General features: G+C 43.8%; 1 protein-coding gene across 3 annotated transcripts in view; it reads left to right on the top strand.

The window, feature by feature from the left end:
- The window catches only part of GOLGA5 (golgin A5), a 47,059-nt gene extending 23,875 nt beyond the window's left edge, over window positions 1-23,184 (top strand). For all 3 annotated transcript variants that reach the window (XM_070753073.1, XM_070753055.1, XM_070753063.1), the window contains exons 8-12: window positions 8,219-8,317; window positions 9,811-10,036; window positions 14,579-14,684; window positions 15,353-15,416; window positions 22,728-23,184. In XM_070753073.1, the coding sequence (XP_070609174.1) occupies window positions 8,219-8,317; window positions 9,811-10,036; window positions 14,579-14,684; window positions 15,353-15,416; window positions 22,728-22,808 (576 nt within the window). In that variant the 3' untranslated portion in view covers window positions 22,809-23,184. The remainder of the gene's footprint in view (window positions 1-8,218; window positions 8,318-9,810; window positions 10,037-14,578; window positions 14,685-15,352; window positions 15,417-22,727) is intronic.
- The last annotated feature ends 3,956 nt before the right edge of the window (window positions 23,185-27,140 follow it).

Genomic DNA, 27,140 nt, shown 5'->3' with positions numbered 1-27,140 from the left:
ACTTTAGTGTTGGTGACTTAGATTCATGAGTTCAGGATTTTTACAGCAGTATAGAAATGATTTGCCTTTTTTAAACTATCCAACCTCAACTAGTGTTTTCCAGACGTGACAAGTTTATAATATGCAGATTTTAACTCCCATCATTCTACAGTCAGCATTCATTCAACTCTGTAAGTTGAAATCCAGACATGTTAAAGTCATCAAGTTTGAAAAAAAACATAGCTTATAAATGGTAATTCTTGGCTTCTCTGCTAGTCCAACCAATATTCCATTTTGAGATCAGTAAAGATCAGCAGGACTTGTTACCCCCTATGACAGAATAACAGTCTGCAAATGTACCAAATCCTCTTCTAAAGTTGAAATTTCAAAACCAATGTGCTAAATAAATGAAAATACAGTGGTACCTCAAGATACGAACCCCTCATCTTACGAACAACTCGTGATACGAACCCGGGGTTCAGAAAAATTTTGCCTCTTCTTACGAACTTTTTTCGAGTTACGAACCGGTGTTCGGAGACTGCTGGGAAGCCGCGCGGCTGTTTTAAAAGGTAACAGCCGGGCGGCGGGGCTTCCCAGAAGCCTCCCGAACGCCGGTTCGTAACTCGAACAAAGTTCGTAAGAAGAGGCAAAATTTTGCTGAACCCCGGGTTCGGTTCGGGAGGTTGCTGGGAAGCCCCCCAGGCTGGCTGCGACCTTTTAAAACACCCGCGCCGCTTCGCAGCTGTCTCCCGAAGCCGAACGCGGAAGTTCGGCTTTAGCGTTCGGCTTCAGGAGACAGCTGCGAAGCGGCGCGGGTGTTTTAAAATGTCGCAGCTGGCCTGGGGGGCTTGCCAGCACCCCCCCGAACCCCGAACCCGGGTTCGGGGGGGTGGCAAACCCCCCAGGCCGGCTGCGACCTTTTAAAACACCCGCGCCGCTTCGCAGCTGTCTCCCGAAGCCGAACGCGGAAGTTCGGCTTTAGCGTTCGGCTTCAGGAGACAGCTGCGAAGCGGCGCGGGTGTTTTAAAAGGTCGCAGCCGGCCTGGGGGGCTTGCCAGCACCCCCCAACCCCGAACCTGGAAGTTCGGGGTTCGGGAGGTTGCTGGGAAGCCCCCCAGCCCGGCTGTGAAATGCCGCTCGTAGCAGCTGCTACGAGCGGCATTTCACCTTCCCTCCCAGGCAAAAAGATGCCGGGGAGAGGGGCACGCCTTCCGCCTGGGAAGTCCGGCCCCATCATCCCAGAATGCCAGCATTTTTTTGCCTGGGAGGGAAGGTGAAATGCCGCTCGTAGCAGCTGCTACGAGCGGCATTTCACTTTCTCTCCCAGGCAAAAATTTGCCGGCATTCTGGGATGATGGGGCCGGACTTCCCAGGCGGAAGGCGTGCCCCTCTCCCCGGCATCTTTTTGCCTGGGAGGGAAGGTGAAATGCCGCTCGTAGCAGCTGCTACGAGCGGCATTTCATTTTCTCTCCCAGGCAAAAAGTTGCCGGCATTCTGGGATGATGGGGCCGGACTTCCCAGGCGGAAGGCGTGCCCCTCTCCCCGGCATCTTTTTGCCTGGGAGGGAAGATGAAATGCCGCTCGTAGCAGCTGCTAGAGCCGCCGGCATTTCACCTTCTCTCCCAGGCAAAAAGAAGGCGCGCTGCTGCTCCAGTCGCCCGGTCCTCTCCTGCCTCCCGCGCCGATGTTCCCCACTGCTTCGGGGGCCGCCAGCCCCGAATCGGACGCACCCTCGCCGCTACCGCTGCCGCCGCGCCCACTGCCCGCCCCATTCTCACTGGAGGTCTAGCCGGAGCCGGATCCGCTCGGCCGCGCCTCCTCGCCCGCCGCCCAGCCACCCAGGATACTGACCTGCTACCTCGCGGCGCGCCCGCCGCCGGCCCGATCCTGCGCCTCCTGCTTCCCCCCCCCCAGCCAAAAATACAAAGGCGGTCTGCCGCTCCCGCGGAGCAATGGGAAGCTGAAGCCGCCGGCGGTTTCAGCCTCCCTTTGCTCCACGCTGCTCCGCCCTGCCTGTCTTTGTGTTTTTGGCTGGGGAGGGGAGCAGGAGGACCTTCCTGACTCCCTCCCCCCAACACTTCACCCAGGACAACAGGCAGGGCGAAGCAGCGTGGGGCAAAGGGAGGCTCAAGCCTCCTTTGGTGGTGGCGGCCGGCTTCCCGGTTTCTGAGTTTTGGGCTTGCACGCATTAATTGCTTTTCCATTGATTCCTATGGGAAACAATGTTTCATCTTACGAACTTTTCACCTTACGAACCTCCTCCCGGCACCAATTAAGTTCGTATCTTGAGGTACCACTGTATCTATATAGCTAGAAAGTTACTTCTGAGAAAGCAAAATTGTTTATGCAGCTATTTTGATATTTTATGTTTAGCAATATTGCTTGGTTCTGAATAAAATTTTATCTACTCTTATATCTTTTAAAACGAACTTGTATCTAACTCAGTAGCAGCAGTAGTAGTAGTGGATTTAACTGCAATTCTTACTCAAGTATTTCTTCGCTTCACTAAAAGAATTTTACAAATGTCTAATTAAAGGTTGTCCCTAAGCATCCTTGTATCCAGTCAACTCAGGATAATGTGCAGATTAGAAAGAAGTTATCATTATTCTGTTAAGGATTGTCTTATGGAACTCATAATACACAACTTCTTTTGGGGGGCAAACTAAATCACACATTTTTCACTTGGGTGCAACTATAATTAGCTGACAAAACGGATCTCTAGAAATTGCCACAGCAGTTGAATTTCCACATAAATTTCTGTAAATTCTATTTGATTGAAATTAGGTCTTTTTATCATAGATCAAGAGGAGGCTTTGGCCTCCCCAACTTTTATCTTTACTATCAAGCCACTATTTTAACTAAAGTCAAAGATTGGATAACGCTACAAAACACAAGATTGCTTTCCTTAGAAGGATTTAACTTACAATCAGGATGGCACACATTCCTAATGGTAGAACCAAACAAAATACCAAAATACTTTAAAAACCATTATATCAGAAACACATTAATATCAACATGGCAACAGATTTAAAAAAACCCATTATCTAGCAATTCCAAAATGACTATCCCCAAATGAATCCCTTACTTACCAGACCCCTCTTTCAGTACCAAAAATAATAACCTACTCCAAATTACTAGATTCTAATGATAATATTCTCACTAGACAACAATTAGAAGGCAACGGAGTACCTATAGACTGGTTCACATACATACAATTAAACACAAAATATAAACAACACAAAAGTACACTTGGCTTTCAAAACACCAATCCTCTCGATTTAATAATATTTGGATCTAACATAAAAATGATCTCTAAATTATACAGCTATCTATTAAAGCAGGATACTATAGAAGAGCAAGTTAAAGGATCTATGATTGCATGGACACAAAACTTTGGATACATAATAAAGCTTACAGAATGGGAAAAAATATTTACAATTAATTATAAAATGACACTTGCTGTATCCTACAAGGAAAATCTATACAAAATGATATACAGATGGCACCTTCCACCAGCTAGGCTTTCTAAAATGTACCCAAACGTATCATCTCTATGTTGGAAATGTAAAAAAAACCAGGGAACATACTATCATTTGTGGTGGACCTGTACATACGCCCAAAAATTTTGGACACAAATTAAAAGAATAATGGACCAAGTCATATCGATAAAGATTACAACTAAACCAGAACTGTTCCTTCTAGGCATTTTTAGACAGAAACTAAGCAAAGTAGACAGATACCTTATTATTCAAATACTAACGGCCGCCAGACTAACATACGCACAGCATTGGGAAAAATTCTGACAAACTTAACCATTAACCATTATTAGTAAAATTATGGAATGTGCCGAACTATCAAAAATAACAATGGAAATTCAAAACAAAAACAATTCAGAGTTCTACAAGGCCTGGGAGAAATGATTCAGATGGTTATCTAACTTTAAAAACAATAAAACAAAAACCAATCAAAATCTCTTAGGATAAATCAAAATAAAGATATATACAATAGAAATTCGGACCAAAATCAATACAATCCCTGTCTGAGTTCAATCCACTTGATAATTACTAATAACTTACTAATATCATAACTCACAAATACTTCCCACTCACAAAAATAACAAACATAATCAAACTAAGTCGTCACAATGCATATTCCTGCTAGTTTGCAGGTATTACCCCCCCTCTCTTTTTCTCTCTTTTCTTTCTTTCTCTTTGTTTCCTTTCCTCCTTCTTTTCTTTTCTATCCCACCTCCAACTACCTTTCCTTTCCACGTCACCCTTGGACTACTAAATACTACAGTTATAAGATTATCCAGATAAGAATATTTAATACAAAATAATTACATATAGACAAATATTTGGAATGTATATACAACAATATATATAAGCTACTGTATATTGTTTACCCCATCCCCCTCCTACTTCTCTTTTTGTATTCTCATCCCTCCTTTCCCTTTTTTTAATAACCTAATAAAGTTTTTTTAAAAAAAAGAAAAGAAAATAGGCCTTTTTTCTTCTATTCAGTGGTTTTATTCTTATTCTGAACAGTTGCTGTAGATGAAACTATAGAAGGCAAGGTGTTTAATTTGCTTTTCCTGATTATTTATCTTGGAGGATTACCTGTTTCACAAGAAACTCCATATTAATTGGACAAGGTCAAAATGAACTAATGAAAAAGCAAGAGATCCATGCTTGCTTTCAAAAGCTAATATTAAATCCCGTATTTTGAAGCCATATGGTGGTGTTTTATTATAGCTCTTCATGTTTAACCCATTTTTTTTTCGTTCTGGGATAAAAATACTTCGAAATGAATTGAATCTCATTTGTTTTGTTTGTGTTGCCATGTAAGCACTAGATCTAATTCCCTCAGGTATTCTTGTTTTATTCATCTAGTGGAGCTAAGTAACACTTTGGATAAATGATACGCGAACGAATATATTCATTCTGAAACAGTGCTAAAATTGAGATCAAGAAAGGTTTGAGACAAAAACAATATTTTGTCTCTGAGGAAACCTCTTGCTTATTTTAAGGTTCGTATAAAGAAGATGAACTGTGTAGCACCTGGTCTATAAAAATCACCAAGGTTGCAATATTTTTGCCCAGTCATAAGCATATGAATGTCACAGGGGAAGTCATATGTCCTTTCTTTATTGCAGATGTGCCCTCACTCTTCCTTAAATCTTAATGTTTTGCAATTATTCAGGTTGTATCTCTAATTTTTGAAAGATTGATATGCTAAAAGAGTAGGGTTTTCCCCCCTCCCATGGTTATGTAGAAACGGCTTTGCAGTAAGGGATTCTGCTCACTCAGGCGCACTAGGTTTTTGTTCATTTTACATATGTAATTACTTTGTCTACAATCTAATCTGGAAAAGCAAACAAGACAAAATAATATTTCCTGGCCTATCTAAATAGAAGTGCTGTCTGTTGAGTCAGTTAGGAAAGTGGCTTTACATTTGGTGAACTAAAACTTACAGCATTCTTTAGTCACTCTGGCTGGGATGAAGGAAATTGCAGTTCAACATCCTTACTTCTCTGATCGCTTCACAAAATTAAATTACTATAACAGTGATGGCAAACCTATGGCACGGGTGCCACAGGTGGTACACAGAGCTATATCTGCTGGCACGTGAGCCATTGCCCTAGCTCAGCTTCAACGTGCATGTGTGTGCCAGCCAGCTGATTTTTGGTTTGCACAGAGGCTCTGGGAGGCTGTTTTTAGCTTCCAGAGAGCCTCCGGGGGACGGGGGGAGGGCGTTTTCACTCTCCCCAGGCTCCAGAAAAGCATTTGGAGCCTGGGGAAGGTGAAACACAAGTCTACTGGGCCCACCAGAAGTTGGAAAACAGGCAATTTCCAGTCTCCAGAGGCCTACGGGGGGGGGGAGCTGTTTTGCCCTCCCCAGGCACTGAATTATGGGTGTGGGCACTCGCACATGTGCGATAGTGTACGCCCATGCTCTTTTGGCACCCGAGGAAAAAAAGGTTCACCATCATTGTACTATAACATACAGGGGAAGAGCCTTCTCTGTGGTGGCCCCGACCCTTTGGAACCAACTCCCCCCCAGATATCAGAGTTGCCCCCACTCTCCTAGCCTTTCGTAAGCTCCTTAAAACCCACCTCTGTCGTCAGGCATGGGGGAATTGACACTTTCCCTCCCCCTAGGCTTATAAGATTTATGCATGGTATGCTAGTGTGTATGATTGGTTTCTAAATTGGGGTTTTAAATTAACTTAAATGTTAGATTTGTTTATATTGTGTTGTTATTGCTGTGAGCCGCAGAGAGGGGCGGCATACAAATCTGATAAATAAATAAATAAATCACATCCCTAGAATACAGGATTTATGGCCATACGTTGTGCTGGTTGTTAAGGAAATCACCACATGATCATTCCCCATTTAAGGACCTTTTTGTGGCAGTTCTTAAATGAATCACCATAACTGAAGCCATTATATCCAATGGGCACCATTTCCCAGAAGGGAGAAATAAATGCTGGCCTTCCCATAGGTGCAGGAGGCAGCTGGGCTTTCTGGTTTCTCTTTGAAGACGTTGATGGATGAGAAGCAAAACGTCTTGAAAGAAAAACCAGGAAAACCAGTTGCCTTCTGAAAAAGCATCTTTGGGACAAACCATGACCTGGATGACTGAGAACGTCTATAGCAGTGATGGCTAACCTTTTCCGGGCCGAGTGCCCAATGTGTGCGTGTGTGCGAATGTATGCATGCCCAACCCTTCAAAATGCAATGCGCGTGCACCCTGCAAATGCACCCACTGTGCATGCACATGTGGCCTCCCTACATGTGCCCTCATGCATGCGTGCATGGGCCACCTCATGAGCCACGCCTTGTGCATACATGCGCTCCCCACACATGCGCAGCAGAGACCTGTCAATCAGCTGGGACACACACGCACAGTGGAACTGAACTAGAGCAATGGCTCACGCACCCACTGAAAGGGCACTGCGTTCTACCTGTGGCACGTGTGCCATAGGTTCCCCAGCACGGATCTAAAGACTTAAATGCTCGTCTCCAGCAAAAAAACATCGTAAGTCACAATTATGTGACTGCAGGACTCTGCAAATAGCAATAAATGCAGGCCGGTTGCTGAGCATGCAAAAGGCAGCCACATGACTGCAGGGGACACCATCAGAACTTCAAATCCAGGCCATAAGTAGACCTGGGGAGATTATCTGTCATAAATTCGAAAGATCACTAATCGACTGGTTGCAAATCGAGGATTACTCATCGTATTTTTCAGAGTATAAGACACACCCTTTCCTCATCCCCTAAAATAGGGTGAAAATTTGGATGTGTTTATACGCCTAAGGTAGCCCTGCCCAGCCACTCAAACGGAGGCTTCAGAGACTGGGCGGGGCTACAATAGAGGTTTTACAGGCTGGAAAAGCAAGGCGCAGAGCTCACAACCAACAAACCTGTTGCTAAAGTTCACCTCTGGGAACCTCTAGGAACCGCTGATTGATTGAGTGTATTCATCTACCATCCCCTATTAGCTTTTTTCTTATTTTCCTCCCCAAGGTGCATCTTATAGACCAAAAAATACGGTATACAATTCTGGATGTTTCCTTATTGTCACAGAGATCACTAGTGCTATAACACCTTTATGACAGAAGTTTAGTGACCATTCGAAGTTACAAAAACACTAAAAAAAAGGGACTTGTGACCATTTTTCACAGGACCATTGATCTTGATGGTCACATGATCAAGATTCAGTTGCTTGGCAACTGGCCCATGAATGGCTGTGGTATCCTGGGGTCATGTGATCACCTTTTGTCACCTTCTTATAAGCAAAGTTCATGGGGAAGCCAGATTCACTTAACAATCCTGTTACTAACTTGATAACTGCGATGGCAAGAAAGATCACAAAATGGAGCAAAATTCATTTAACAGCTCTCTGGCTTAGTAAGAGAAATTTTGGGTTCAATTTTGGTCATAAGTCAAGGACTACTTGTAGAAACAAAGCCAAGGAATATCTATAAACTGCCAACTTTTTACGTTTTCAAATAAATGTTGATACTACTTTTTGCAATCAGTTGCCTGTATCTAGGGATTTATGAATGTTCATTATGGTCTTAATATAGTGTTTCACTGCGTCAGCAATGCCTTTTCAGTTGCAGAAAAGAAAGTAAGCTTCTAGTTGTAACCACAAATTGGTCACGGTAGTACCATCATGTTTTACTTTTATTGTGCATTTAATATATTAATTTCTGCCGCTTACTTTCCAGGAATTACGCTATACTGAGGAAGAATTATACAGGACAAAGTCTTCTCTGCAAAGCAGAATAACAGATAGAGAAGAAGAAATTCAGAAACTAAGAAATCAGGTAATGGATTAGCTTAATAATTTTGCAGTCAACATAACATTTATGAACAACCAAAATATTTAGACAAGCCCTGTAATATCAAACCAGCTAACCTGTAAGTCAAATTGGTTCAACTATTGGATTTCTTTTTAATAAAATTAAAAAGAAAAAGGTACAAAAACAATCAAAGGGCAATCACTTTATTTTAAAGTTTTTGACATCTCAGGGTGATTGTTCTTTGTTTTTGTTTTTGTTTTTTAAAATAAATTTATTGAATATATACATTTATAACAGGGTACAGAAAAGCAAAAGGGATATATATAATATACATTCTAACATTTATAATTTACTTATATAGTACACGTAGGTGGGGAGGGAGAAAAGAAGAAAAGTAGGGGGTTGGGGAAGAAGGGAAAGAGATATAAGGGGAACGGGGTGGGAAATTGGAGCAAAAGGGGAGTGGTAAGAAGAGAAGGCCAGCGTTAGAGCTGGGGCTTTCATGCTTTGCGGCCTGTGGTTTGAGCACATAGGTGGTGTAAATTTCCCTAAAGTTTTATCCATATGTTTTTGATGTAATTGTTAGTGCCAATACGTATCAGTGGTTTAAGGGTTTGTTTTCTTTGTAATTTAAAGTTCGTGTCAATCGATGTTTACAGTTTGTCGTTTCAATTTGATGTTATGATTTGTGATGTAGGTTGCTAGTTTTTCAAGTTGTTTTTGTTGGATATTTTTCTTGATGAATAATTTTTAAGTAATTCCTTTTTTTTAACCAGAGGTACCATTTGTCCCATGCTTTGTAGAAATCTGTCTCATCCTTGTTTTGCAGTTCCATTGTTAGTTTGGACATTTCTGCACATTCCATTATTTTAATCAAAAGTGATAGAACGGTTGGGTTTTTTTCTTGTTTCCAGAATTGTGCATGATTGTTCTTTGGAGGCAAAGCTAAATGGGATATTTGTCCAACATTTGGATTTATGCTTTTGGATTGACAAAGTTTTAGCACAAAAATGAATGTGTTTACTTTTCTTTCTTCTGCTAAGCCTGACCTCTCACATTTGGGTTGGTTGTGGAAATGCTGTGTGGTATCTGCTTACCTTTAACGCAGTCCAATGCCACTTTTCTGTGCCAGGTTTTTTCCCCAAAAATTTGTGTGTGAGAGAATGAGACCTGCCAAATTCTGTTGCCTAATAGCAATTTGTGCCTCTTTGGTAGCAAGTCCTGATCCTTCTTCCACTCCCAGCTTTTCCAAGGGAAAGAACACCCTCCCCCCCCCCTCTAAAGCAGAGGTCTTCAAACTTGGCAACTTTAAGACTTGTGGACGTAAACTCTATGCTGGCTGGAGAATTCTAGGAGTTGAAGTCCACAAGTCTTAAAGTTGCCAATTTTGAGGACCCCTGCTCTAAAGCAGGAGCGTAGAGCAAAATGCAAGTAAATGCATTTAGTTCAGTCCGCACTCATTCCAGCGAAGTTACTTATTTGTTTCTTCTTCCAATGCTACGTTGTTCACTCCACAGCTAACAAACAAAACGTTGAGCAGCAGTAGCCAAACGGAGCTAGAAAATCGGCTGCATCAATTGACAGAGACACTAATTCAGAAACAAACCATGCTGGAAAATCTCAGCACAGAAAAAAATGCTTTAGTCTACCAGCTGGAACGATTGGAGCAGCAGCTGAAGACTGTCCAGGGAGCTTCAACAAATGGCTCCTCCATTAATATGGCAGGAATTGACAACAGCGAAGGTAAAATGAAATGTTTACTGTGAGAGTGGTGGGATTCAATTTTTTTTTACTTGGGTTCTGTGGGTGTGGCATGGCTTGATGGGTATAACAGGGGAAGGGTACTATAAAATAATAGTAGTAGTAGTAGTAGTAGTAGTAGTAGTAGTAGTAGTAGTAATAATAATAATAATAATAATTTATTAGATTTGTGTGCCGCCCCTCTCCGCAGACTCCATTCCCACCCAACTCCAGGCGAAGGATACGGTAAAATCTCCATTCCCTCCCCACTCAGCTGAAGGATACTCCATTCCCACCCAACTCCAGGGGAAGGGTATGGTAAAATCTCCATTCCCACCCTATTCCAGGCGAAGGATACGGTGGATACTCCATTCCCTCCCCACTCCAGGGGAAGGTTACTGCAAAATCCCAATTTCCGCCCGATCAGCTGGGACTCTGGAGGCAGAGAATAGATGGGGGTTGGGACACTCAGAGGTAGTATTTATTGGTTCTCTGAAGTACTCAAAATGTCTACTACTGGTTCTCCAGAACTGGTCAGAATCTGCTGAATCAAATGGCACAAATGATCTGTCCCAAAAAGATGTACTTTCTGTGCAGAATGACTTCCAGAGCTTGGGTATGAACTTAGTAGTATAGGTTGTAGGCTAATCTTTTCAGAGGTTTTTCCTGTATATAAGGTGCGGGGGAGAAGGTCAGCGTGTAACAGAGTTTAATGTGTAGCTAAAGGAGTGGTGTAAAAGGAAAGGCTTTGGTTTCATTAGTCATGATGTCTGCAGCTGATCCAGTGAAAAACTGTACAAAAGAGTAGTTTGCATTCATCAAAGAAAAGGAATGAGCTACTTGGTATTAAATTCATAGATTTATTGGGTAAATATTTAAACTGAACAGCAGGGACAAAGATTTAATTGATACAAAACATTTCTGTCCCTGGGAATTTAAAATTAATATGGTTAACAGTGCACGCAACATAGATCTGTGTGGGGGTAGGTTTATTAGCTCTGCTGTCACGCAAAGCCAAATATTTAATAGTGAGTGTCATAGCATATGCACTAATCAAACAGGTGTCAGGAAATTAGGGGCAGTCAGGCACAACACAGGTCATGTAGACAGTAAACACAGGGTCAATCAAAATAGGCTTAGGCACAGAGTATGAGGAATAAACAGGGTGAATTAGAAATTCAAGTAAATGAGAGAAGATATGATATAATTGCCATTGCAGAAACTTGGTGGGATGAGACTGAAAAATGGAATATCCACTAGAGGGATTTAAATTATTTAAAAGAAATAGACCAAATAAAAGAGGAGGTGGAGTTGCACTATATATAAGTAATAACTACATCTCTACAGAAATAGAGCACAACAATAATGAAAATTATCTTGAATGCATTTGGGTCAATATTAAAGGGAGTGGGGGAAATGACATTGCCATAGGTCTATACTATAGGCCAACCCACCAAACAGACAGAGAAAGTAGATAAACTAGTCAGCTAACTAAGGTATATAGAAAGCACATCACAATAGTAATGGGGAATTTTAACTACCCTGACATCAACTGGGAGACAAACTCTGCACCAAGTGGAAAATCCAATAGGTTCCTAACAAACCTAGCCACAACTTTGTTACCCCAAAAGTAGAGAAGGGAACAAGGGGATCAGCCATATTGGACTTAATTCTGATTAACAGAGGTGAAATGATAGAAGATGTAAAAGCTATAGGAACCTTGGGGGCAAGTGATCATGCAATTTTGGAATTCAACATTATGCAAACGCAAGCAGTAGAACAAAGTCAAACTAGAGTCTTGGATTTCAAGAGAGCTAATTTCAATAAACGTAGAGCTTAACTAAAGCAGAATACCATCAAATAGCCCAAGCATGTAAAGATGATGTGAGGAAAGCTAAGGCTCAAAATGTACAAAGGTTTGTGACAAAAGTAAAAAGTAACCCAAAAAAAGCTTCTTCCAACATATTAAAAACAAGGGAAAAAATCAAGGAAACAATTGGTCCATTGCAGGGAGAAAGTGACAAGAGGATGACAAGCAATAAAGAGAAAGCAGAGCTACTTAACTCGTTTTTTGCATCTGTCTTTACACAAAGGAAAAAAAACAGTCCAACCTGTCAAAAACAACATCACAAAAAACATATCAGGAACACAAGTTAAAATAGAGAAGAACATGCTAAGAGAACACCTGTCTATCCTAGACGAGTTCAAATCATCAGGACCAATTGGATTACACCCCAAAATTCTGAAGGAACTGGCAGACAAGATCTCAGAACCATTAAACTATATATTTCAAAAGATCCCGGAGGACCGGAGAACTGCCAGAGGATTATAAAACAGTTGATGTAGTTCCCATCTTCAAAAAAAGGATGGGGGGAAACAGATCCAGGCAACTACAGACCTATCAGCCTGACCTCAATACCAGGGAAAATTCTGGAAAAGGTAATCAAGCAATGAATCAACGAAAACCTAGAAGCAAACAAAGTAATAGCCAAAAGTCAACATGGGTTTGTCAAAAACAGATTATGCCAGACTAATATTACTGCATTCTTTGACAAAGTGACAAAATTAGTGGATCAGAGGAATGCTGTCAATTTAATTTACTTGGACTTCAGTAAGGCATTTGCTAAAGTAGACCATAACCTTCATGGCATCGGACCAGAATATCTCCGAGACCGCCTGCTGCCGCACGAATCCCAGCAACTGATTAGGTCCCACAGAGTGGGCCTTCTCCGGGTCCCGTCAACTAAACAATGTCGGTTGGCGGGCCCCAGGGGAAGAGCCTTCTCTGTGGTGGCCCCGACTCTCTGGAACCAGCTCCCCCCAGAGATTAGAACTGCCCCTACCCTCCTCGCCTTTCGCAAACTCCTTAAAACCCACCTTTGTCATCAGGCATGGGGGAACTGAGATATCTCCCCCAGGCCTATACAATTTATGTATGGTATGCTTGTGTGTATGTCTGTTTAATAATGGGGTTTTTAATATTTTGTATTGTAAATTATTAGATTTGTTATAAACTGTTTTTATTGTGTTGTGAGCCGCCCCGAGTCTACGGAGAGGGGCGGCATACAAATCTAATAAACAAACAAACAAACAAACACACCTGCTACTAGATAAAGTTGAAAAATGTGGGTTAGACAGTGACACCACTAGATGGATTCAAAACTGGCTAACCAACCACACTCAACGTGTAGTACTCAATGAAACTGCATCTAGATGGAGGAAAGTATGCAGTGGAGTATTCCAAGGCTCTGTTTTAGGCCCAGCACTCTTCAACATCTTCATCAATGACTTGGATGAAGGGATAGATGGGGAACTCATCAAATTTGCAGATGACACCAAACTGGCAGCAATAGTCAATTCTCTAGAAGATAGGCTCAAGATACAGAAGGGTCTTGACAGACTTGAACATTGGGCGCTATCAAATAAAATGAAATTCAGTGGTGAAAAAAGTAAGGTTTTACATTTAGACAATAAAAACAAAATGCACAGGTACAGTATATGTGGTACTTTGCTCAACAGTAGTAACTGTGAGAGGGATCTTGGAGTTCTAGTGGACAACCATTTAAATATGAGCCAGCAGTGTGCAGCAGCTGCGAAAAAAGCCAACACAGTTCTAGGCTGCATTAACAGCGGGATAGAATCAAGATCATGTGATGTGTTAATACCGCTATATAATGCCCTGATGAGGCCATACTTGGAATACTGCATTCAGTTTTGGTCACCACAATGTAAAAAGGATGTTGAGACTCTAGAAAGAGTGCAGAGAAGAGCAATAAAGATGATTAGGGGACTGGAGGCTAAAACATATGAAGAACGGTAACAGGAACTGGGTATGTCGTTGCATTCTGTTGTTTTTATATGTTGTAAGCCACCCAGAGTCCTCGGAGAGGGGCGGCATATAAATCCAATCAATCAATAAATGTCTGTTTTAATGAAAAGGAGGGCTAGGAGAGACATGATAGCAGTGTTCCAATATCTCAGGGGATGCCACAAAGAAGAGGAAGTCAGGCTATTCTCTAAAGCACCTGAGGGTAGGAAAGAAGCAATGGGTGGAAACTAAACAAGGGGAGAAGCAACTTAGAACTAAGGAGAAATTGCAGTTTACGTCCAATGGCTTCATTTTATAGTACTGAGAGAATTTTCGCAAAAGATTTTTTTTGTTATGACATGATTCTTAATAGGCCATTGTAATTCTGATAATAACTTCCTGCAACCTGTATTCTGCAGTTAGGATGTATTTACAGACATAGATTGCCTGACCTGTGGAGTATTGCAATAAAATAAAATTGAAAAGAATGCAAAATCATCCCAGAATCATACAAGGTCCTTTTAAATATGTTTGAAATTTCTATTCTGTCAAAGCGGTCATGATTAAATATAAAACATTATAAGATCACACATCTATAATTCGGTGTGCTTCTATTTTGCTTTCTCATAATATTGGCATATTTTATGTAATGAATATTTATTATGGTTTGAAAAAAAAGTATGAATAATTTTTACTGCTGCTAATTGCTTTTTAAATTCTTCTTCTTCTTCTTCTAGGCACTCGCATGCGAAATGTTCCTGTCCTTTTTGGTGATGTCGATGTGAATGCAGCAGGAATGTATGGCAAGGTTCGAAAAGCTGCAAGTACTATAGACCAGTTCAGGTGAGGAGAAGGCAGAGAATAGTAAGATTGCTTGGAAGAAGCAATTACAGTGTTCCCTCGCTTTTCGCAGGGGATGTGTTCCGAGACTGCCCGCGAAAGTCGAATTTCCGCGAAGTAGAGATGCGGAAGTAAATACACTATTTTTGGCTATGAAAAGTATCACAAGCCTTCCCTTAACACTTTAAACCCCTAAATTGCAATTTTCCATTCCCTTAGCAACCATTCAGATTGTTACTCACCATGTTTATTTATTAAAGTTTATTAAAAAAAATATTTATTAAAGGCAGACGAAAGTTTGGCGATGATATATGACATCATCGGGTGCGAAAAACCGTGGTATAGGGAAAAATCCCGCAAAGTATTTTTTAATTAATATTTTTGAAAACCTGTGGTATAGGCTTTCCGCGAAGTTCGAACCCGCGAAAATTGAGGGAACACTGTATGTCCATGGAGAAGATCTTTGAAAGAAATTTTTGATATTGCAGTGAATATCTTGATTCAAATATTGAACCGATATCTGGGACCTGTGAAAAATCTGAATGCTGGGGATATTGGGAAAATGAATTATCAATAAAACTTGCAATGTAATAATGTCTTTATGCAAATCTCTGGTGACACATATATGTGGGTACGGTATTTTCTAATATTTTTTTTGTAATTGGTTACAGCATTCGACTTGGAATTTTTCTGCGTCGATATCCTATTGCAAGAGTATTTGTAATAATTTATATGGTGAGTCTGCTTAATGTCATAATGCAAAATATGCAATTTTCATTATATGCTATTTCATCTTGATCTGATATGCAATTAATGAAATTTACAAAACAGATGAAGTATATGGGTTTTTTTTTCATTTTTTACTAGATGTTTATTTCCATTTTAGTTAACCTATCTTGAAATTTCAATACATATCCAACATATACACGAATACAAATGAAAAGGCTCATACAACATTTACATTTTTAAATAAAGAATAATTCCCACCTAGGGCTTTTCCAATGGATTTGTTACAAATCAAACATAATTTTTCATTTTTCAGCATCACTAAGATCCAGTTATGTGAAAATATAAACTCAGGAATGTACTATGAATCTCCGGAGTGGGGCGGCATACAAGTCTAACAAATTATTATTATTATTATTATTATTATTATTATTATTATTATTATTATTTATGAGTAAGCACATTCCTTTCACTGCCTGCAAAATGACAAATAGTTCCAGATAAAGTATAATTAATCGTAAGCAAAAAATCTAAGTACAGTGGTACCTCGTGATACGAACCCCTCGTCATACAAACTTTTCGAGATACGAACCCGGGATTTGGAAATTTTTTGCCTCTTCTTACGAACTATTTTCCCCTTACGAACCCGCCTCTGTGAATGCCAAACCCGGAAGTTTGGCAAAAGTTCGGGTTCGGGTTCGGGAGAATGCCGAGAAGCGCCATCGCCTGTCTGTCACCTTCCAAAACAGCCAGGAGGCTTCTCGGCATTCTCCCGAACGCTGAACCCGGACGTTTGGCAAAAGTTTGGGTTCGGCATTTGGGTTCGGGAGAACGCCGAGAAGCACCGCCTCCCAGCTGTCACCTTTGTAGAAGAGCCGTGGAGCTGTTGGCTGGTCGGGAGGCTCAAACGGAGGTGGGGAATCCCAATAGGGAATTCCAGGGGCAGAGCTTTGACGTCACGGAGACGTCCTTCCTGGCCGACTGAAACATGATTCCAGGAAGGGCGTCTTCGTGACATCAAAGCTCTGCCCCTGGAATTCCGGGTTCGGTGTTCAGGAGAACGCCGAGAAGCGCCCGGCTGTTTCGGAAGGTGATGGATGGGCGGCGGCACTCCTCGGCGTTCTGCCGAACCCGAACTTTTGCCGAACTTTTCGGGTTTGGCGTTCAGGAGAACGCCGAGAAGCGCCCGCCTGTTTCAGAAGGTGACAGCCAGGCAGCGGCACCCAGCGGAGCACCGTTTTTGCGATTTTGGGAGGGGCTTGCACGCATTAATCAGTTTTTCATTTTTTCCTACGGGAAACACTGTTTCGTCTTACGAACTTTTCACCTTATTAACCTCCTTCCAGAACCAATTAAGTTCGTAAGACAAGGTATCACCGTAACATGAAATTCTAATTCTCCGTACTGAAGGAGCGGGTCCAGCAGTCACATGGGTTGCTCATGTCCAATCCGGTGGAACTGAGCCTAGTATTAAAAAAGCTTGCCGGATCCGCCCCTTCCCCAGAATTCGCTCAGTTCGCATATCCTGCGGTTGTATTGTGATAGCTCGTTCAACATTCTAACACCTTCCCTTCGATCCTTTTCTTCAAAAGTAGTAAGATTTGTTTTATCATTATTATTTACTTGCACTAATAGCGCCAGCCGTTTGCGGCTCGGCTTTTTTCCTTTGGAGAAGTTGCGGTTTCGTTTTCCCCCGGCGGTTTTGCCGGTTACGATTCCTGCGGCCGCTTGTGGATTCTTCTAATCCCTTGGCCTGGAGGTCCTGGTGCAAGTATTAATCTATTGAATTATTGATTATTTATTGTATACAATATATTTAAGGGCTTAAGAAATACCTCCTGCGGAGTGAGACGCCTTCTAGTCTCCTGGACTTAGTCGATCGCTTCCCCTTTAAGAAATTTACAGAGCGATTTTTTTCGGCGCGAAGGCCTTCGCGCCCTTTTTAAATCTAGGCCTCTCGTGTTGGCCTCCTGCCAGCCGCGTAGGCCTCAGTCCACCGCGTGGATCCCGGAGCGGGCCTTGGGGGTTCCAGGCTAAATTCTCCACCGGCTAAGCCTCCAACCAGAGTGCCTTGGTTTACTTAATTATAAAGTTTAGGGAGGCTGGCCCCGCTGGATTTGGGGGCACGAACTCTGGGTTTGCCCAGATTGTCCTCACGTTTCAGCAGCTTCGAGGCCTCGAAGCAGGATCCATTCCTCTTGGGAAGTCCTTGAAATTCTTCTCCTTATTATTCAGTTATTGGCTCAGCCTTGTCTTCTGTTAATTGTCAGACTATGGCTACCTTTCCCAAGAGAGGCACAACTAAAGGTCCCAGAGAGGCCAGGCCTACAGGCGATGAGATTACTAGTATCCCCCAGGCCTCTTCCTCCTCTTCTCCAGGGGCCCGCCCCTCGACCAAGGTCACCAGGGCCGAGAAGAGAAGGGACCTAGCCCTACAAAAAATCCATGACAAATCAGCAAAACGTTTGAAAGTGCAGGCCCAAGTAATCAGTAGTCAAGACCCTCCAGAGGCTTCTAGTCTTCCTCCTTCTGGGGTCCCTGTGTTATCTCTGGATGAGCCAAACCTAGACAGACCCCAACCTAACCTATGGGGCATAGGTCCAGAGGAACCAGATATTATTGAAGATTCCCCCCAGCCAGGATCCTCCCAGGCCTTTAGGGATTCTTCTGCCATTTCTGCTGATATTTCCAGCTTACCTCCTGAGTTCCAGTCTATTTTTGCTGTGTTGTCCAAAGCCATTGATGCCAAACTCTCCACCATCAATGAGCTTCCCTTACCTCTTCCTCCTTCTCGCTCCTCCCGCCCCTTGGGTTCTCCCCCAGCGGTCAGAGCTCCTATGCAGGATGATTCAGATTCCTCCCAGGATGAATATGAGGATATAGAGGATGATGAGGATCCTTTTCAAGGCTTATCAGATGATGAGGAATCCCAAATAAAGGTTCCTCCTCCAATTACTATTTTTCCTTCTCAATTATTCAAATCTCTCCTCCTCAAAGCTAGAATTTCTACGGGATTAGCGGCCCAGGAGAAACAAGCCTCCACTTCCACTGATCCCCCGGAGGAGAATTTACCTTACTTCACAGAGGAACAGGAGGATAACGAGGTAATTCCTATGCCTAAGTTGTTTAAAGATGCTTTACTCAAACAGTGGGAATTTCCAGCCTCTGGCCTTAATCCCTCCTCCAAGGACAGAAAGTTGTACAAACTTTCCTCTTCCTATGAAGAGCTTCTATCCTTTCCCAAACCGGATGAACCTGTCAAGATTCTTCACTCGGCAGCGGCTGTGCCAGGCGAGGCGGAGGAAGTCCTCCGCCCAGAGGACAAGCGCATTGAGCAAATGCTCAAAAGAGGATTCACCGCTGATTCCTGGGCCACTAAAAGCTCTGCAGCGGCTTCCTTTTTCTCCAGAGCCATGCTGCTGTGGCTTCGCCAACTTCAACAGCATATTCCTCCCGATGACTTGAGAGGTCAACAAGACTTCAACAAGGTCTTTGCAGCTGCCCAGTACGTGGCTGATGCCACCTTGCAATCTACTAGATTTTCTGCTAAGTCTATTGCAGCTTCTACTACGGCAAGAAGACTCCTATGGATTCGCCCTTGGCAAGCGGGAGTTCGCCAAAAGTGGCAGTTATCCCAGGGTCCCTTAAAGCGCGACCTTCTCTTCGGTGATCTTCTGGATCCACTCCTCACGGAAACCACGGACAAGAAGAAAGTTTTGGGTCCAACCACAAAAAAGGCTACCAAAACGCAGTCCTTTCGTCGCCCAGGGCGCCAGCAAGATCAAGCGGCTTCCTACCAGAGATCTCCAGGTCAGTATTCCCCCCGCTTTCGTTCCCAAGGTAGGAACTCCAGGGGTAGAGGGTTTCGCTTCCAAAGGGGAGCTTCCTCTAACAGGGCTTCAAAAAAACCTAGATGGTAATCTTACCTCTATTCCCATAGGGGGTCGCCTAGCTCATTTCGCCTCTAATTGGCGTCTCATCTCCAAGGACCCTTGGGTCATTGACACTGTTCAAACAGGCCTTCTTTTAGAATTTATTTCTCCTCCCCCTAAACGTTTTATTTCCTGCCCTTCTCCCAGGTCATCCTCAGATTGTAACCGTATGGAGGAGGCCATTTCTCATCTATTGTCCATCAGAGCCATTCAACCGGTCCCTTCCGGTCAGAAGGGCCTAGGTTTTTACTCCATCCTATTTATGGTTCCAAAGTCCTCCGGAGGTTGGAGAGCTATTTTGGATTTAAAGAAACTAAATCTATTCATCAAATATAGGAAGTTTAAGATGCACTCCTTGTCTTCTATTTTGGCCGCCATTCACTCGGGAGATTTCATGGTCTCTTTAGACCTCACTGAGGCCTACCTTCACATTCCTATAGCCAAATGCCACAGAAAATTTTTACGTTTTTCCTTTCAAGGCAGGCATTTCCAGTATAGGGCGATGCCATTTGGCCTTTCCTCGGCCCCTCGGGTCTTTACAAAGCTCTTGGGGTCCCTGGCGGCCTATATCCGGGCGTTTCCCATCCACATTTTATGTTATCTTGATGATATTTTGATTCATGGGAACTCCCTAGAGAAAGTGAAAACAGACCTTTCTGTCACCATGTCAGTCCTTCAGGACCATGGTTTTTCCATCAACTTTGATAAAAGCCACCTCCAACCTTCCACATCCATTTCTCACCTGGGATCCATTATTGATTCAGAATCCTCCCAGGTTTTTCTCTCTCCCGAGAGAAAACTCAGTATAGTGGAGTTAATTTCTAACATTTTATCTAATTCTTCAGTTTCCATAGTTACTCTATCTTCCCTTTTGGGGAAGATGGTGTCATGCATAGGCATCATTCCCTGGGCTCGCCTTCATGCTAGGGAACTCCAGTGGCTCCTGTTACCTTTTCAGAGATCAGGGCACAGCAACTCAAATCGACGCATTGTCATCCCACTGAGTGTTCGCAGATCCTTCAAGTGGTGGAAGTCTCCGGCCATGGACAGAGGATCCCCGTTCAGGTGCCCGGATCAATTTGTCATCACCACAGATGCCAGTCTATCGGGATGGGGCGCCCACGCCCAGGGGATGATAGCCCAGGGCACGTGGTCCCCGGAGGAAGCTTCCAGGCCAATCAATTGGCTAGAGTTAAGAGCCGTTTCCCTGGCTCTGAAGCATTTCTCTCCTCGCATTCCCAACCGGCACGTTCTCATTCTCACCGACAACATTGCCACGAAAAGCCATATTTGCAGACAGGGGGGCACGAGATCCAAGGCTCTCATGAGGGAGGCCCTCAAGTTGGGCCTTTGGGCGGAAAAACATCTCCAGTCGCTCCTAGCCGATCACATCTCGGGGAGTCTCAACGTCCAGGCGGATTGGCTATCCCGGGCAACGATAGACCCAGGAGAGTGGAACCTCCATCAAGACCTGTTCCATCAAATCACCCTCAGATTCGGCCTACCAATCCTGGATCTCTTCGCGACCAATGCGAACGCCCAACTCCCTCGCTTCTATTCCAGATTTCCATCCCCGGGAGCGGAAGCAATCAATGCCCTCCGGAGTCCATGGCCTCCAGGCCTACTCTACGCATTTCCTCCAATTCCAATCCTCCCGGACGTGATTCACAAGGTCCTCACCGAGAGGGCCCGAGTAATCCTACTGGCCCCGCCGGCCCTGGTTCGCGGATCTCCAACAGCTGTCCGTCCAGGACCCTTGGCGACTCCCCGTTTCGGGGGATATGCTGCGGCAGGGGGCCTCTTTCCATCCAGACCCGGAGTGGTTCCACCTCACCGCCTGGCTGTTATCAGGAGAGATTTAGAACTGCGTGGTCATGACCCCGATTCAGTGGAGGTCATTTTAAAGGCCAGAAGGGGTTCGACCAATCGAATCTACGACCACACGTGGTCCAAGTTTCACCAGTGGTGTCTACAGGAAGGTCTCTCCCCTCTGTGCATCCCCATACACAGAATAATTTCCTTCCTTATGCAAGGCTTCCATAAAGGACTTTCCACCAGCACCCTCCGGCGTCATCTGGCAGCCATTTCATCTGTCCTAGGGGGCCCCCGCAGTCAGCCTCTCCGATCCTTCCCTGAAGTTCAGGAATTCCTCAAGGGCATAGCCAACCTCAGACCTTCCAAGGTCCACAGGTACCCATCCTGGGATTTGCCACGGGTTCTCCATTCCCTCACGCAGGCACCATACGAACCCCTAAAATCGGCGTCCCTCAGGTACCTATCCTTTAAGGTAGCATTCCTGGTGGCTATTACCTCTGCCCGACGCATTTCGGAGCTGGCTGCCCTCTCAATCAGGCAGGACCTTTGTCAATTCCATCAGGACAAGGTAGTCTTGCGACTGGACCCCACCTTCTTACCCAAGGTCAGTTCCATGTTCCACAGATCTCAGGATATTGTCCTACCTTCCTTCTGCCTCCAACGAGACCATCCCTTGGCAATTAGATGGCACACCCTGGATCTCACCAGAGCGCTGAGAATCTATATCCAACGCACAGGACCCTTTCGGAGGTCAGAAGCACTTTTTGTAGCCTATCATCCCAGAGTCATGGGGGCCAAAGTGTCTTCAACAGTAATAGGCCGTTGGATCAGAGGGACTATATCTAAGGCCTATGAGTCGGCCTCCCTCTCAGTTCCAAGGAACATCACAGCGCATTCCACCAGGAGCGCAGCCACCTCGGCTGCTTGGGCGACTCAAGCCCCGTTGGAGGAGGTCTGCAAAGCAGCCACTTGGGCCTCGCCAAATTCCTTCATCAGGCACTACAAGATTGATTCTTACGCTTCAGCGGACGCTGCCTTCGGCAGAAGGGTACTCCAATCCGTTATCTCACACGATAGCTAGCTAATCCCACCCTAGGGACCATCTATTGGGTATGTCCCATGTGACTGCTGGACCCGCTCCTTCAGTACGGAGAATAGGCGTTGATTGCTTACCTGAACGCCTCTTCTCGTACGGTGAGCGGGTACAGCAGTCACTTCCCGCCCTTGTATGTGTCTTCTTTACCTTTCTATATCTTTCTTCCTCTAACAATGAGAGTTGAACACTACAGAGCTTCACAACTGAGCCTAGTCTATGGATTCGCGAATTCTGGGGAAGGGGCGGATCCGGCAAGCTTTTTTAATACTAGGCTCAGTTCCACCGGATTGGACATGAGCAACCCATGTGACTGCTGTACCCGCTCACCGTACGAGAAGAGGCGTTCAGGTAAGCAATCAACGCCTATTCTCTAACTCGGTCAAGGTTAGCTTCCTAGATCACTCATCTTGCTTGCACCCAATGTGCACATCCAACTATTTAAAGTGCCATGCATTATTCCTCTTTTTCTTTTCTCAGGTCCTGCTTCATCTTTGGGTCATGATTGTTCTACTTACCTATACACCAGAAATGCATCATGATAACCCAAATGGGAATTAGACCAGTCTGGAAGAGACTCCTTCATGCAATATGTACTGAATTTGAAAAAGAATCCAATAAAGACTTTTTGAGGAGAAAAGCTTTTGTCAATATTTGAACAACCATTACATCTTTTCTTTAGCTGCTTGAGAAAAATTAAATAACACGAGGGGAACTAAGCTTAATATCTGTAAAAACATGCAATTTCTTTGGGAAAAGCTACGAAGTGAACTGCTGCTGCCACATTTCTTCATCCCTCTGTTTGTGGTACACTCATGTTAAAACATGAGCATAGAAGCCTGGTTTTAAGACTGTAGATGTATATGTAACATAATGTATTTTTGATTCTACAGGAAATGGGGCTATCGTCCAAAAAATAAATGTACTTAAAAGCTGAGAAGATGCTTTTTTCTTTTTTTTTCTTTTTCTTTTTTGCCTTTAGTGCGCCTTTTAACTTTGTAAATATTCTAAATTAGCATAAAGTGTTCCATATATAATGGATTTGACAGATGCTTTGAGGAATGCTTTTCTTTAAAAAGCATTAAAGAAGATGGTGCGGTCCTTAAAATATGGTCCTTCAGCATATCAGAAATTTATTTTCCATGGTAATGCAGAAACCCGTTAATGCTTATTTTAATTATCATGTACAATAGAGCACATAAAGAATTGTACAATTCAGTGCCTTTTGATCTTTGCATTTTGACATTGTTATTAGCTGCTTATTAAAACTTATTTTTTCTTCGGATGTTCATTGCATTCATCTTAATACATAGGTCCTTAATACAGTATTTATTCAATTATTACTACTAGTAGTAGTAGTAGTAGTAGTATCTCTTTTATTCATTAAACATGAAACTCGGTCAACTGAACATTTTAAAAAGTATCACAAATGCCACTGATTGGTGCTAATGGTTGATACGGGTTGCTGCCAGCATCCTAGATATCAACCAAGTATCTTCTTAACTCTATATGATGTTCTGAGTCGATGGACTTGATTTTCATGAAGGAATCGGTAGAAGAGGATATTTTCACAATATTGTTTTATTTGTCCTTTGTATCTTTCAATTTTCTTTGCTATCACACGTTGTTTTTCATGATTTCAGTTATTGTTTTTTCCTCCAGGTTGTATTTTTTGTGCAAACTATTCTTCAGCTTTCTCCATAGAGGGGAGGAGATTGCAGCCAGCTGTGGATTGACTCGTCCATCAGCCAATGAGGACTGAGCCTGTTTTTCAATATCTTTTCTGTCCGGTAGCCATTTTCCATCTTTTGGCTCAGTCCTCGCTTCAGTCAGGACATGTGAGTGAACTCCTCTGGTTGTTATCATACCTAAGCTCTCTTCCTTTCCTGAATCTTCCTGATTTTCTACATTCCTCAACTGTAAGTTGTTATTCCAAAATAAAAAGAAAGAAAGAAAGATCCCATTCCTTCAAATCAGTAGAGAGGCGGCTCGGGGAGAGACTGGGCAGAAGTTTACCTGCCCAAGGCCTTTCTGGCCAGCCATCAGACCTTAACAACTGCAACGGCTAGGCAACGGTGGGCTGAACCAGAAGGGTTAAATCCGACGCCTTAGCCTCACCTGGTGTCTGCGAGAGAACTCGCAGACGATAAATCTCTTGCCTGGCATCTGGCTTCTATTCAGCCTGGCCTCTTGTAATTGAGCACGGCAGAGAGTAACAGCTCCAGCAAACTCACGCTTGCCTGGGGCGACTGTCAATCACCACCTCACAGCTGATTAGTGCTGAAAACAGAATGGGAAGCAGCGTTTAGCTTGGAAACACCGCCAAGGCAAAGTCTCTTCCAAGGGAATCTTTTTTCCTGGCCCAGGAAGGCTATTCTTGAGTTAACTGAGTTAGAGAGCAGCCTTGGTAAGAGTCTAGTTTCACGCCATTTTTTTGTTGCTCGCGGCGGCCATTTTGACTCACTCATAGCTGAGCCGCCATTTCGAGTTTTAAAAGGAAAAAGACAAAACATTTTCTGTTATCTAAGACCAGGCATCCAGCTTCAATGGCTTCCCTTTCACAGGAGCAAAGCCAAGGAGAGACCCCCTCAACCCAATATAGATCAGGGAGGGGAGCAATCTGGTCATTCTTCTAGCTCCCTGGAGTTCTATGCCCATTCACACAAAAGAGTAATGAAAGCGAAGGACAGCAGAGCAACGAAGGCTGCCAAAAAGGATGAGTCTAGGCGCCAAAAGACCTTAACAAAAAATTGTGAAAAGGCCTCCACCTCTCAGTCTGTCACTGGAGATTCTGTCAACAGTCCCCAGGTTTCTGACCCAGCAGACTCAACTCTACTACATACATCTAATGAGCCATTACCTACCTCTAACATATGGGGATCTCCTGCAACCATATTTCCTGCACTCCCCATGGCTATCCCTCCTGCTCAGGCTCCCATTCTACCCCTGCCTCCTCAGCTCCCTATGTCTCTGCCAGGCCCATCTCAAACCCTCCAAGCGGGCATGTTTCTGCCAGACCAGGCCGGTATCATAGAAACATAGAAGTCTGACGGCAGAAAAAGACCTCCTGGTCCATCTAGTCTGCCCTTATACTATTTTCTGTATTTTATCTTAGGATGGATATATGTTTATCCCAGGCATGTTTAAATTCAGTTACTGTGGATTTACCAACCACGTCTGCTGGAAGTTTGTTCCAAGGATCTACTACTCTTTCAGTAAAATAATATTTTCTCATGTTGCTTTTGATCTTTCCCCCAACTAACTTCAGATTGTGTCCCCTTGTTCTTGTGTTCACTTTCCTATTAAAAACACTTCCCTCCTGGACCTTATTTAACCCTTTAATATATTTAATTTATCCATGCCAGTAATCAAATAGGGAGTCTCAAAGTGTATGTAATCTATGAGAATTCAGGGTCTATCTTCCTTCCCTGTAGCATAGACTACCCAACCCACAACATCTGGGGTTCTGTCTCAACCATTGCCCTGGCAGCCTGCTCCCCTTCCTGCCTATAACACAGACCCAAGGGGTGGTCAACTGGATGACCAGGGAGCACCTGACCTTGAACTCTCTGATGATGAGGGAATCCCCCAGAGCTTCCAGTTACGGCAGCGCTCTTCCATCCCTCCCTCTTTCGCTCCTTGCTGCACAAAGCTCGTGCTGTAGCAAATATAGGGGCCACCCCGACTTCAGCTCCCCTGAAAACCCTGTTCTCAAAGTTCACTCCAGAGGCCCAGGTAGCCCCTGCCCTCCTCTTTCTGTGGAACCAGTAACAGGCCAGTGGCAAAATCTAGGAACAGGTCCCTTGCCCTCAGTGAACGATAGGAACCTTTACAATTAGATTTAGATTAGATTTATTGGATTTATATGCCGCCCCTCTCCGCAGACTTGGAATTGGAAAAATTTCTTAATTCTCCCACAGTGGACCAGCTTGTGGCAGCCCTCCATTCCCTCACCAACCTTCCGGGGGAGGCAACTGAACTCATGCGCCCTGAAGAAAAGAAATTAGAGCAGATCCTATTTAAAAACCAAGCAGCTGCCTGGGCCATTCAAGCTGTCACATCGGCATACCTGATGAAGTGGACAAGGCCATTGGAGCTGTGAGTTCCGCCACCTGCTTACTGGATCCGTGTCCCTCTTGGCTGGTTTCGGCCAGGCGAGAGGTGACACGGAGCAGGGTTTTCTTAGAACCATCCTAGCTGGTCTTAACTATGGATGCCAGTCTCTCGGGATGGGGAGCGCATACAGTGGCTCAGGGTCTATGGACTGAGCAGGAGTTCCAGCTTCTCATCAACCTTTTAGAGCTTCATGCTATCCGCAATACGCTCCTGGACCTGGCCCATCTGACAGTGGGGAAATACATCTTGGTCCTCACCAACAACACCATGGCCAAGGCCCATGTCAACCGGCAGGGGGACACCTGGGCCAAGGCACTCATGGACGAAGCCGGGATCCTCTGCACTTGAGCGGAGCGCAACCTCCTGTCTATTACGGCGAAGTACATTACAGGGGAGTCCAACATCCAGGTAGACTGGCTGAGCCAGAAATCCATCAATCAGAAGGAATGGAGGTTGGACCCCGATCTCTTCTGACGCATCTGCAGCAAGTTCGGAACACCCCTTCTGGATCTATTTGCCACCAAATGGAATACAGTAGTCCCTCACCTATCGCTGGTGTTACGTTCCAGACCTGGCCGCAATAGGTGAAATCCGCAATGGGGAATTTATCGACTGATAGTACTTATTTAAGTATTTATATTGTAATTGTTTGGTAAGTTTTCATTGTTTTAAGTGTTTATAAACCCTTCACACACAGTATTTATTTTAGATACAGTATTTAAATACAGTATTTACAATTTTAGATAAATATATTTTTTTTAAAAACCTGCCGATCGA

The sequence above is a fragment of the Erythrolamprus reginae genome, chromosome 1, assembly GCF_031021105.1.
Source record: "Erythrolamprus reginae isolate rEryReg1 chromosome 1, rEryReg1.hap1, whole genome shotgun sequence".
Taxonomy (NCBI): domain Eukaryota; kingdom Metazoa; phylum Chordata; class Lepidosauria; order Squamata; family Dipsadidae; genus Erythrolamprus; species Erythrolamprus reginae.
This window is presented reverse-complemented; position numbering and strand designations above follow the sequence as displayed.